Source organism: Octodon degus, unplaced genomic scaffold (genome assembly GCF_000260255.1).
Source record: "Octodon degus isolate 3935 unplaced genomic scaffold, OctDeg1.0 scaffold00064, whole genome shotgun sequence".
In the NCBI taxonomy this organism is placed as follows: Eukaryota; Metazoa; Chordata; class Mammalia; order Rodentia; family Octodontidae; genus Octodon; species Octodon degus.
In genome coordinates, this window is record NW_004524640.1 from 2,291,415 (window position 1) to 2,305,037 (window position 13,623).

At 39.1% G+C, this 13,623-nt stretch overlaps 1 protein-coding gene across 1 annotated transcript in view; it reads right to left on the bottom strand.

The window, feature by feature from the left end:
* Nucleotides 1–13,623, bottom strand: part of St8sia1 (ST8 alpha-N-acetyl-neuraminide alpha-2,8-sialyltransferase 1) — a 154,475-nt gene that overhangs the window by 38,912 nt on the left and 101,940 nt on the right. Inside the window, exon 4 of the mRNA XM_004634549.2 lies at nt 10,951–11,043. Coding sequence (XP_004634606.1) covers nt 10,951–11,043 — 93 coding nt within the window. The remainder of the gene's footprint in view (nt 1–10,950; nt 11,044–13,623) is intronic.

Below are 13,623 nucleotides of genomic sequence, written 5' to 3' on the forward strand. Positions count from 1 at the left end.
TGTATATACACAAATTTATATTTTATTTCACTAAAAAATGGTGCTTCATTTATAGTCTCCTTTTTGTTTAGTTTTGTCAGAGACAGGTATTCTATTGCCATTTAAATATTGTAGGTGCATGAATTCAGCAAAATAATCCAATGTAGTCCAGTATAGCTATAAAGAATGATGAACACGAAGGCTTTACATTTAAGTGATGTCACTTGAAGATATACTCATAAGTGAAATAAACCAGATACACATGTGTGCAAATATCATATAGTCTCCCTAGTGTAAGAACTCAAAAGAAGAAACAAAAATAGAAAGGTATAACACAATGAAAAGGAAAGCAAGAACTTAAGGATTAAATAATGAAGAGAGGGCAAGGAGAAAAGCTGGGAAACATGATAGGGGCAAAACCATACATTTATATGCAGAAGATGGTTAAGGCAATGATCCTGAGAATCTTCAGCAGGTTTTTGAAACTAGCAGTTAATTGGCAGGATTCTCACCCTGAGTAACTATATATGCTGATACCTGTGAACCCACTATTATTATGGACTGCTATTATTTTGGATTGTTAAACAGGAATCCCGAACGGCGGTGGAAGCAATGAAGAGGAGAAACTGTTGTGATGTTGAGGGGGAAAGAGGGGGGACCAAGATGATCAAATGGCTCGTAAGCTCCCTGCAGTCACTAATAAGAGGAGTGGGGGTCCACCCAGTGGAGCTGGCAGGGGTGACCCCGAGCAAAGCCAGTGGAGGGCCCTACCACAAGTACCCCAGGGAAGCCACTGCAAATTGAAACCGACATGGCCTCCTGGGAAGCAGAGTCATTTGCAGAGAATTTACAGGAGGCCCTAGGGCCAAAATATCAACAGATAATTTGCTGTGAAAATTGGCTCAGAAAGGTGAATGATAATAGAAGTAGAGAAAATGGGAAGGAGGGTAATCACAATTTATTCGGGAAAAGAGTAATCATTGTTTATCCAGACAGGACAAAGCTAGGGTGTAGTTTAAAACTACCACTAGGAGTAATTATTTGATGACAGGACTCTGCTGTGTAAAACAGCTCCAAAGCCAACAAGAAATAGGAGAGCTTGTCAATTATACCTTAATAAAATAATTCCCTGCATTAACTTATAGCAGCTTCTCTGTTGTGTTTTTTTGGGATTTTTTTTTTCCTTGCTGATTCATAAACTTGGAGCTTACTATGCTGCATTTTGTGTTTGTTGTTTGTTTTTCAACACACTTAACTTTCTCTTTTAAATGTCTGGATAGCTTTTTAAAAATGAATTGGCACACACCGTTATACAGAATAACAGGTTTTGCTACTGTTTACTGAACATGTATTCTTTCAGTCTCTCATGCTGCCTGTTACTGTCAGGCTCTTGGAAATACAAAGTCATGACCAACCACCAAATCCTTCCCTCCCCTTTTCAATCTCAATCTCCTTCCTGACTCATGAGGGTGCTTCCCTGCTTCCCCTAAATCGTGGCTAAACTGTGCAACTAACTATCAGCCCCTAGGGAGCACCTCACCATCTATACGCCCAGACAAGAGAGCTCAGCACCGAGGGTCAAGCATCTGCTCTGGTTTTTAACCTTTCATCGCAGGAAATCACATTCAGATGTCTGTCATAGGTGTTTTCACTGGACAGTCAAGAGGAGGACCATGGCCTACAGAACCCAGTGGCTACGCGGAGCTCCAGGTTTGCTTTCTTGAGCCACTTTCTCTAAATGCTCACTCAAACTTTCACTTCCTACCTCATTCTTTTTATTTCAGAGTATTTGAAAGATCCTGTTCATTAAAAGAAATTATATTTCATGCCATCTGAGATACTGGACTATTGGGCATAGTAAAGGAAAAAATAGTACTGCCAATACAACAAACACTGTCTCAGGGATTTGTATTGTCTTGTCTTGTTTTGTTTTGTTGTAGTACTGGGCCTTTGCATGAGGTTCATCCCCAGGCTCTTAGTAAACTTCTTTAATTACTTCTTTTTTTTTTTTTTTTTTTTTATACTTTAGGGAACAGTCTTTAGGGTGTTCAGGGTCTCACTACTAGATCAGACTTGTAGTGATCCACCTGTTTACAGCCTCCCAGGTGCATACCACCATGCCCAGTCTCATTGCGCCCTGGGGTCGGGCCAGCATGGCAGGCCTGGGGGATTGGTTCCCCCGCCCCTGTGCTCTGCTGAGCTATTTGGCTGGCCCTGATTACTTATTTATTTTTAAATTTCCAGATGGAGTCTCACTAGGTTGCTCAGGCTGGGCCCCAACTCTTGATCCTCCTGCCTCAGTCTCCGAGATGAATAGGATTTCAGTGGTGCTATGACTAGTCCTGCACTAGCCTCTTCACTCTGACTTTTTTTTTTTGGCGGTACCAGGCATCAAACTCAGGACCTCGTGCTTGCCAGGCAGGCACTTACGCCACTGAGCTATCTCCCCAGCCCCTTTCTGACATTTCTTTCATCCGTTCCAATTCTTCCTTTGCATCATTTGGCCTATGATACAGAGACACTGCATATACCTTAGTAACTACTTATAATAAACTTTCATTTACTTGTGGGTCTTTTCTCTTGATTTTTCAGAAGACATAAAACTGCTCTCATCATTTTCTGAAATAATTGGCTTATAAATCAAATTTACACCCCATTGCTCTTTCTGCTTTTCTTTATACGCAGCAAGTATTCAGTCCTTTCAGAGATATTCTGACTGTCTGTCAAACTTAGTATGCAATGCCAACATTGCAATAACTGCTGTGACAACTGCGCAGGAAGCTGCAAGCACAGGCCCTGTGTGTATGAAAGCCTTGGTCCCTGGAGTATATGCAACAATACTGTCTTAGTTACTTTAATCTCATTGCTCAGACAAAAACCTGGTGCCCACATTAAAGAGGGAAAAGTTTATTTTGCTCACAGTTTGTAGAGGTTTCAGTCTATAATCAGCTGGCTCCATGGCTAGGTGGCACATGGCAGAGGGGCAATGGTTCAAGGCATCAGAAGACAGCAAAAGCAACAAGAACAAAGGATGGGGAGAGAGCAAGTCTTTTCCCTCTATTATATTGTGCACAGGCTACCCACCTCCAGGGGGCGTAGCACTCACACGGTCTCTGTGCCCTGCTCTTGCACAGGATGTGAGGGCAATCTGACTGAGACAGGCTCGGGATGTTTACAGAACGAGGCTTCTGACCCCAAGATGAGTTACTTAGGTAAACTTTTTTTTTTTTTTTCCTTTTTCAGAACCGGGGATTGAACTCAGACCCTTGCACTTGCCAGGCAAGCACTTATTCTACTGAGCTATCTCCCCGGCCCCTCAGTAAAGTTTTCAAGTTGACAAAATGAACAACATCCTAGAGTGGTGAGGGCATGTCTTCTACACCCTCGGAGGTAGAACTGCTGAGTTACTTAATTAAGCTTCTAGACTTTTCAAATTGTTGCAAAGCACCAACCATTACAAATATGTATTGAATATAGTATCTATTCCACCCATTACACCCTGCCCTTGTCAACAATGTACGCTGTGACGCTGATCTTCCAGGCACTTTTCGTCTGTGTTGTCTGGGTTTGCAGGTGTGTGTCATGGACCGCTCCCAATACGAGCTCATACTGAAAATGTAAGCTGAAAATATATATCATGATTTGCACATCAAAAAACACTAAAATGCTTTTTTTAAAAAAAGAAACAAGACAAAAATGAAAATGTGTTCTATTAAATAAATTAAAGCAATTTAGTCATAGAAGACATGCTTTTATAATTTGAGTTAGAAAATCGTTTCTGCTAATACATGACTTGATTACTTTAGTGACAGAAGCCTATATATAATTAAATAATACAATTAGGAATTCCTGAAACCGCACTCTATTCAATCCATATGGTTCATGCTCACCAGTAAAGTTAATTGCAAATGTCAATTTAACGAAGTAATTTTCAGATACTAGAGAAGTATTCATATACATACTAATAATGATCACTCTCATCTTATTTCCTAAGCACAATTAGAAAAGTTCATTAACAGCTGAGTAATCTGAATTCACCAAACACATAACCAACTCCTTGTAGTGGGGGTGTTCACAGGCAGACCCCCGGCACGCTCTGCCCAGAGAAGCTCTTGTCACACGTGGGATTTGTATGAGAATGAGCCAGTTTCACACTTTACGTTGATGTGAAGCACCTGCTACAGCTAAGGCGCGGCCCCAAATACCTTGACCCCTATCGACGCATCTCTGTGAGTCAAAGGGTGGCTCCACATTCCAAAGGGACCAGCGGTCAGTGCAAGTGGGATAGTTTCCAAGATTGCACACTGAAGTTCCCCAGAGGGTGACATTTTCCAGATCACCTCGGGGCCTCCTCAGTGCTGTCATCCAGAGCGCAAATCGTGATTGATTTCAGATGAATGAGACATAGTGGTCTCTTCACTGCCTACACCCAGGCCCACCCTTGTATGCAAGCACACACCCCCCAGCACGCATACCCACATACACAGCTGCCATGACTGATCCCAAAGGAATGAGCCACAGCAGTCTCTTGGCCATTTACACATATACATACACATGCATACACACATGAATGTCATTTAAAAAAGTGCATGGATATATTAAAAACCTCAAGAGTCAAAACAGGTGAGAGAGAATTAAGGCAAAACAATCTCAACCTACATACTTTCTTTAAAAACAAATTAGAATTGATTTTAAACACTTCTGTTCTTTTCCTTCCAACTGGCCTACAGTTCCCAAAGCTTTCATTCCTGGCCTTTTCCCTTCTCTAGCTCCTCTCTTTTTCCTCACTTACCCTCTTCAGGCTCATTCTAACAATCCCACACCTTTGCATTATTCAGATCCAACAATGGAACCAACTCTAGGCCCATGAAGCTCTCTATCTGAAACCTCAAAATTCAGTAAGAAATAGTTCCGTACAAAGCATGCTTGGAAAACAGAATTGGGGAGCTATTACATGTCTCCTACCATGTTACATGAAAGAGTAGTTCCGGCATCCTATACAGTGATACCTTGGTTCATGAACTCAGTTCTTTCCATGATTCTTGTTGCAAACCCAGCTGGACAAGAACTGAATCAAGCCTCTTCCTATCCAAGTGGTTAAGGAATTTAGCTTAGATCATCTACAACCAATGCTATCTTGTTGGATTTCAGAAAGCTCTCTGCCCATTTTTTTTTTTTCCTACTGAAATTGGAACTTTTCAACATGCTACTTACTGAGCAGGAAAAATACACAACCAAAACAAACATTAACAAGAAGGTAAGGAAGGGTGCATGGAAAAAAATGGATGCAAATTATTGGCCCAGTGGGCTCCACATATGGCACGCTAATTAGACATACCTATTAGAAATCAACCCATTGTGTACATTGATGTTTCAGAACTCAGTCTGGTACCCCTGGTAGGCACCTACCCTGATGTTTGTTCACGGGAATGTAAGCTGCTCTCAGGTGGTCTGTATGGTCATGAAAATTTAGGCTACTCTAATATTTATTTAATACTTACATATTAATGGCACTTTTTCTTTTGAGACAAGGTCTCACTATGTAGTTCAGGCTGGCTTTGAATTCACTATGTAGCCCAGGCTCACCTTGAACTCCTGGCAGTCCTCCTGCCTCAGCTTCCCTTGTGCTGGGATCACAGGTGTGCACCACAGGCCCAGCAATGATGCTTCTCCTGGAGGCCTCTACATATCTCACGTGTACGTCTCAGCAATCCTCAGGGTAAACGATTCTATTCTCAGTACCAGAAGGGAGGTTACGCAACTAAGGCTACATAGCTGGGAAACAGAAGCACCTACTGGTATGGGTGCTAGTATTGGAAACACATCTGTTTAAAGTTAACACCTGTGTTCTTCACCACTGTGTAGTACTGTCACACACTCTACAGAGTCATGTCCTTTTGGGGACATCTTTTCTCCATCTACTTTCTACCTCTAAGTCCAGTTTTACAACATGCTTCAAATTCTCTCATCTCACTGAAGATGTTAGTCAGCATGGATATTAGTGACTGTGAAGCCTTCCAGTTGGAGAGAAAAAAAAAGAAAGTAGTCCAACAGAAGAGACAGAAGCGTTAGGAACACAATGTGAAACACAAGCCACAAAATTGTATAGAGAAATTACTATCATTTTTTGGACCTAGGTTATCTTTCTTTTTTTTATGGGCAAAGACTTTATGAACAAAATCTTACTTATACAGGAAATAATACATCAACAATTGGGTTCACATCAAATTAACAGGCTTTTGCACAGGAAAAAAAAAACAACCAAGAGTGAAGAGACAACCCACAGAATTGGAAAAATTTTTTGCCAGCTACTCCTCAGACAAAGGACTAATATCTTTTTTTTTAGGACTAATATCTTAAACATATAAAGGTTATCTTTCTTATAACCTATTATCTTCATGTTCCCAATTCCTTTAATAGAATCAGAACCAACAACCGTAGGCTAAAATCTCTTCCACTTATACAGGAAGAGATTCAGTTCTTGTCCAGTTCAGTGGGCAGCAAGAATCATAGAAAAAAGTGGAATTCTTGATGAAGTTCTCACTGTACACAGCACTGGGAATCTTAAAACAAATATCAGAGTCTCATATCATTGTTTTCTAGTGAACTAAAAGGTACGCACTTACCATCTGTAATGGTGAACTCACCGGGATTTTTACTCCATTTGTTCTAAAAGCCTTTATGCTTTCCTAATTTATGTCCATCTTTTCAAAAAGTAACAAACTTTAGATTCATTAATGCCTTATTTATTTATTCATATCATACCCTGTCTTTCTACATCATGAGTCTTGCTCAGACTCCTAGTGATCCTCCTGTCACTGCCTGCCCAGTGCTGGGATTATGGGCATGCACCACCACGCCTGGTTGTGGGGCAGGCACAGCATGCAGTACCAGGGATCAAACCCGGATCCTTGCCTTTGCCAAGCAGGCACTTAGATCGCTGAGCTATCTCCCCAGCCCCAGTAATACCATTTTGAAATATTCATTCCTAAAATTAACCTTATCCACTCAAGAACAAAGCTATACCGACACCAAAAAAAAAAAAAAAAAAAAAAAAAAAAAAAATCATTAACATTTTTTTTTTTAAAGAATAGACAATGTGAGCCAGAAATTCAGTTCATTCCATAGCTGTGCATGTCCTGTATGCCAACGGGCCTAAGGACACAGACAAAAGACTCCCAGCCCCAAGTTACTCATCTCTATTTTATTTCCTCCTTTAGGCCTGTAAGGAAACACACCAGACTTCTCACTATTTTTAACTGAGTACAAACAAGCAATTCCCAAGTCGGTGAGCCTTAAAGTTCAAAATGAATGCTTAAAGCCACAATAGGATAACTGATAAAATTTTGGTTTTTATTTAGCAGTATTTTGTCCAAACCCATTTATTATGTCTGGGAATAAATATCATACAGCCCTGATTTAGGTCATACGACTCACTGAATTTTCAGCTCTACTAAAAACTGAGGAAGTCTGAGAGCTCTTCATTTATTCTCCTCATCAAGTTAGCACAGGATAACTCAGGGAGGCCAGAGAAGGTTAATCCTTTTGGGAATAAGGGAACACTTGGAAAATCTAATGAAAATGTTGACATGCAGATGCAAGAAAATTTTAAAATTCATTTTGGGAAAAGGTCCCTGAAATTTCTAAGGGCCTTCCACAGATGGAAAGGCAGTGGGTATGTCTGTTGACTTCGGGGCTTGAACCTGTTTCATTCAATTTGGTATTCCCAGTCCCAGAATAGACTTTAGAAAATAAAATCTTTCAAAGGAGTGAAATTTGACCTTACGGAGCTCACTTTTTAATCTCCCTTCTTCCCTTGATTGTCCACCCACACACTTTTCTAAAATGTATTTGTTCAAGACTGACAATGTAAAAAGTTATTTTCCAAACTCTATTTTCACAATTTTTTTCCACATCACAAAAGAAAGCTGAGGCTTCTATTACCACAAGGAAGAAATCACCTGAGGATAAAAACCACCAGACCACCAAAGACCTTCTGAAGGGATATTTCCTGGGGGAAAAGGCAAGGATACCTCTAGAAGAAACAGAGGAACTGGGCTTTATTTATCCAAGGGGTGAACTCTCAGCAGTTCCCCACACCTTATTTACATGTGGAATAATTTTGGGCGAGAAAGTGAAATGACTGTATTAGGTGACTCTGTATTGCTATTTTAAAAGGCAGGCTTCTCTGATAGAAGTCATCCTAATGATTAATATGACAAAAAGCATTGACTTTAACATCAAAAGAGCTAAATCCACACTTGTGAGCTTTGACACTAGGTACTTGAAGCATAGGCCTAACACATAATGCACTGTAAATTTATAGTTGGCAACAACTTAACCTTGTGGCAAAAAAAAAAAATAGATAACATGAAAAGAACCAAGGAAGTGATGGATTAAAAAATATTTTGAAGGCTATTAAAACAAACATAATTGAAGACCAGTGATTTAGGGGCTGTATGTTGAAAGGATCCTTCCTGTTGCGAGCCATTCATAAAGCTCAGTAAAGGAAGGAAAAAGACAACAACAGGTTATGTTCTTCAACAAACAGATGCCAGTTAGTGCCACCTCTCTTCAGTCTGTCCATAAAAATGCAGTGGCTCATTTCCACCTAGGAGGATTGTTTTCAGGGCAAAGTGTGACAAAGTAGATAAAGGACGCGGAGCCTGGCATAAAGGAACATAAACTATTTACCAAATGTTGCTAAGGGGATTTGGCTTGTTTGTGTGTTTTGTCCCCTTTGTACTGAGTTTAGGTTGTCCCAGAGGTTTAATTTCCTCCTTCATTTTTAATTTTTGACCCTATCTTCCTTTGTTTCTTCATATTTTTTTCCTCAAAAACACAATTTCTCTTTCCTTCTCCCTCCTTTGTTCACTTTCTACCTCTCTCAATCACCTTGTTTTATTTATTTATTTATTTATTTATTGATTGATTGATTGATTGATTGATTGTATTTTAGGGAAGGGTCTACAGGGTGTTCAGGGTCTCACAACTAGATCAGACTCATAGTGATCTTGCCTGTTTATAGCCTCCCAAGAGCTGGGATTACAGGTGCATGCCACCATGCCCAGTCTCAATTGCCATCTCAGGGTGCCCTGGGGGGTGGGCCTGGGGATCAAACCCCAGCCCCTGTGCCTGCTAGCAGGCGCTTTAATCCACTGAGCTATTTGGCTGGCCCTAGTCGCCATGTTTTAATATTCTTTTCCATCTTACTCTTTAAATTTTATTAAAAACTCCACATATTCAAGTTAAAAAAAACAGGATCTTCTGAATATAACATGATGAATGTTTAACCCCATTCCACCAGCAGTGTTATTTTTTCCTAAAAGAAATAATGGTCAAAAGTAGTAAACTATGGTTACACAAAATATTACCTTTGGGGACAATTGGGTAAAGAGTTCATGGAACATTTTTTGTTCATTTTTTGAGCAAAAAAAAATATTTCCTGTGAATGTACAAATATTTAAAAATAAAACTTTTCCAATTAATCAAAGAAAAATTGTTCTGTTCTTTCTTAACTTCTTCCTTGTACTTGTTTCTTATAATGAATATATATTTTCTTCTTAAAGTAATACATTTAAAATGTACCAATAAAATTAATTTTAAAAAATAAAAATAACACACTCATATAGATTACATCTCTTAAGTATGAAGCATTAAATTATAAATATACTACAAAACAGGATAATATTTTTAATGAAAATGTCATAGGGCAAAGAAAATTGCCCGCAAAAGACTTTTAATAAAAAGAAGTTATAAAAGGCTAACAAATTTCATTGCATAAGTATGAATATTTTAAACAATACAACATAACCTAAAATCCATGATAAAATAAAAGCAAACATTTGCTATATATAATAAACAAAGCCTTAAAGTCTATACCTACATATCAATGGGAAGATATTTTTTAAAGAAGAAAGCAAAAATAAGAAAAAGGCAATTCAAAGAAGAAATTCTAACAATCAATACCAACATAACCCATCATATATGCAGAAAAATGCAAATTAAGTTAACAATGTATTACTTTCACTCAACCACAGTGACAACACTTGAAAGATTGATAGTAAGTATACATTTTTGCTTTCAATGTAGAAAAGGTCTCACCAGTTACTGAAATAAAATGTATATTGGAGAGTAGTTTGCAAAATTAAAAGTTAATTGATTGCATTTTGAGATATACACTTTATGAGAACACTTATGACTCAAAACAAGTATAAATGTACATGTTGTCCACTTGATAAGACTTTCTCAGATAGCAAGGGATTGGGACCAGAACATCTGGAGCTCTCAACTCTTGGCACTGGCTACACAGAAAGATCTAAAAGACACTGTCTAACTTTCCTTTCCTCAGAAATGGACCCATTCTCTACCATAAACAGTCCGTAGGCCTGAGAACTGACAGCTCAGAGATGGGCTTCCTCTATGAGACTAACTTTTCAAAGCTCCCTTAGCAGCTGCCGAGATTTATGGGGTTGATGCTGAGCAAGAATTTCCCCTAGACCTGCCGAATTTGATATGACATAGTATGATACATTAACATTATATGATCACCACAGTCACATACATCCTGACAATGTCTCAAAGCACATGCATGCTGTAGATTGGTCCTTCATTCTGTGTATTCTCTTTGATTATTTCAGTTCATAGTTGGCAATCAATAAAGTGGGACTGAAACTCAAAATTGAAAGTAGTGGTAATTGTACTATTTCCTTGAGCAAAGCCACTGATCCTCGTGTTTCGTCCACGGCCTCTGACAGTCAGAAACACAGCTCCACAGGGAGCATGAAGTACTGTGTGGCTTCCCACAATTCTGCCTCATTATTTACGAGTGCCTCCTTCCTCTTTCCTGCCTATGCAGATTGTTTTCCTCTTTGCTTCCCCAACCAGCTCATGCTCACTGTCTTTAAGATCCTCAGTGTTTCAGAAGACTTTCTCCTCTGTTCCACGCAGACAGAAGTCATACACTCTTACCTTTGCCGAATTATGCTGGGATTTGCTGTCACCAAATGACTTTTGGATCCAACATCTTTAGTGTATTCACTCGACAAGGGAGGCAGGTTGCATCTAGAGACACAAGAATAGGCATTTCAGAAAGACTTCATACCTTTAAATCATGTCAGGTATAATGGTACAAACAGGGACTTTCATCTCAGCTCAATTCATAAATAACTCTTTTACCACCTTTCCCTTTTAATAGACATTAGATGACTAATTAACCATCAGCAGCTTTAAAATGCTGTCAAGAAACTAGTCCTGTTTTAGAAGAAAGAAAATGTCAGCTACAGAGGTAAATGATCTACCAAACAATAGAGACGGTAACTAGAATGCATTTATTCGATTTCAAATACTTGAGGTGGTAGGACAGGGAATATTAGGCTGGAAATCAGCCTCAAATAAAGCTATGGTTTTTCCACTCGGTTTTCTTCAGTTTTTGCATCCTCATGGTTCTCTTCAACCCACATATCTAACTTGACCCCTGCCACGTGGAGTTAAATCTAACTTTCTACCACTGGAGCACATCAAAGCATATTTATAGATAAAAATATCTTAGAAATATTGAGGTCTTTGTCAGCTATTATGAGTTGTGATTGAAAACCACAGCGAATGTTTCAATTTTTTAATTACAGTAGAAAAGCACTGAACCTTCCTCCCATTTCCCCCCTTCATTGAGTACATGTATCCCATCATTCTTGCTGCTTTCGGAAGCAGTTCTGGAAAGTTCTCTTACATGAGCATTTTTATTTGGTTGCACTGTTGTTGCAGCCTCAATGTCCTGAATTAATTTAAACCATTCACCATTCATGGTCGCATTTACTTTGGAAGAGTCTGAAGTCCTATCGTGTCAGGTCCAGTGAATAAGGTGGATGTGGACACACTGTAGTCATTGTATGAAATACATGCACAAGAGAGGTGTCCAGAACTTTAAGGTAGCACAAATAACAAGAAATGTGTATTCCAAGTCAGGGGAAGTATTTTGAGGAGTTATTGATAGTGTATCTTCTATAGTAATATTTTCCAATTCAAATGTTCACCATATATTTTATAAATATGCCCCAAGAGATGGAATTGAGCATATGCGCCCTCAGCTGATCAATGTGAGCTCTTGGGTTTTGTGTTTGCTCTTATCCTTGGACTCCTACCACATCAGGACAGAGTCTTGCTTTCATGCCTGGTGAGTAACGAGGGGCTCATTCTTCTGCCAATAACCCACAGGTCAGTATGTCAGTCAGTTGATGATGTCACTGAGAGAAAATATTGAGGGCCTTGAGGGGAGCTGGGGAGAGCCGGTCACAGGATCTGTAAGGCACATTCGGCCATTCGTGAGACCACACACATCCTGTGTGGTTTCCTGAGCACCCTCACACGGAAGTGAACTTGTGACTTAACCCTGGCTCACCAGGCTGCGGTACGGAGTTCAGTCTTGTGACTTAGCAGAACTTTATTTCATACATAAAACAGATTAAAATTCAGACACGCCTCTTCAAGAAGAAGCCTTGTTTTGGACGGCCTTTGGTAACATCTGAGAACCACCCACGCCTTATTAAAACTGTGAACTCTAAGCATTGCTAGAAGTGCTGCTCGCCTGTCGTGTGTATGTTCTATGGTCTGTACATCTGAATCCTCCCAGACTTCCTACCACAGAGCACAAGCTCAAGAAAAATCTGCAGATGTTGGTTGGACCCCATAATAAAAGAAAATGCTCACAACAGTAAAGTATATAAATGGATTTCTAGAAAATAATAGCAAAATATTTTGGTGCAAATATCTGCCTTACCCTCTTCTAAATGAATTCTCTTTTCAAGCACAAATATCTAAGACAATTTCCTCTATCTCTTTTCTTAGGAAAAGCACACTACAATTTTGGCTCCTCGGCTCCTAAGTTGATAATGACATAGATTTATATAAAAGGCACATTTAATACAGTCAGATTGTTTCTAATGAGGCATAATTTTGTAAAAGTGTTTCAAACTTTGCATTATTGCTTGTTGGCACAATTAACAGATATTAATGGCTAAAGTATCTTAGTAACAGTGTGCATGATCCTAAAAGAGAGCTAATCCAAAAGCTGGCAAGAAATGGGAAGTAGAATGGGTGAGAAATGAACTTAGTGCAGAGAAAATTTTAAAGGGGGGAAATCCCAAAATTACTTTAAAATTTTTGTTCTCATATATTTATGAATGCTGTGTCCACCTGAGTGTAACTCAGAGGGCTCCGATATCTTGTCTTCTGCGCTGTGAACCCGGCCCCCACAGCTTTCCTCGTGGATACCATCACTAGTATTGCTTTCTCACAGGCCTTCCAGATATATTGAATGCAACAGTATTATTTTTAAATTTTTAGTTAAAAATTATTTTGATTATAGAGCAAAATACGTACTTTGAAAAAGGCACAGTTGATCTTCATCATTTTAGAAGATGTGTTTGAAAATATCTGAGCAAAAAAACTGTAGCATTATTATATTCTAGTCGTAAAAGTTTGAACTGTAATCTGGTATTTTACTAAGTACACTATCTGGTACATTGCTAAGCACACTACCTGGTGTATCCCTAAGCACATCATCTGTTACATCATTAAGCATACTACATGGTATATCACTAAGCACACTATTTGGTGTATCACCAAGCACACTATCTGGTGTATCAC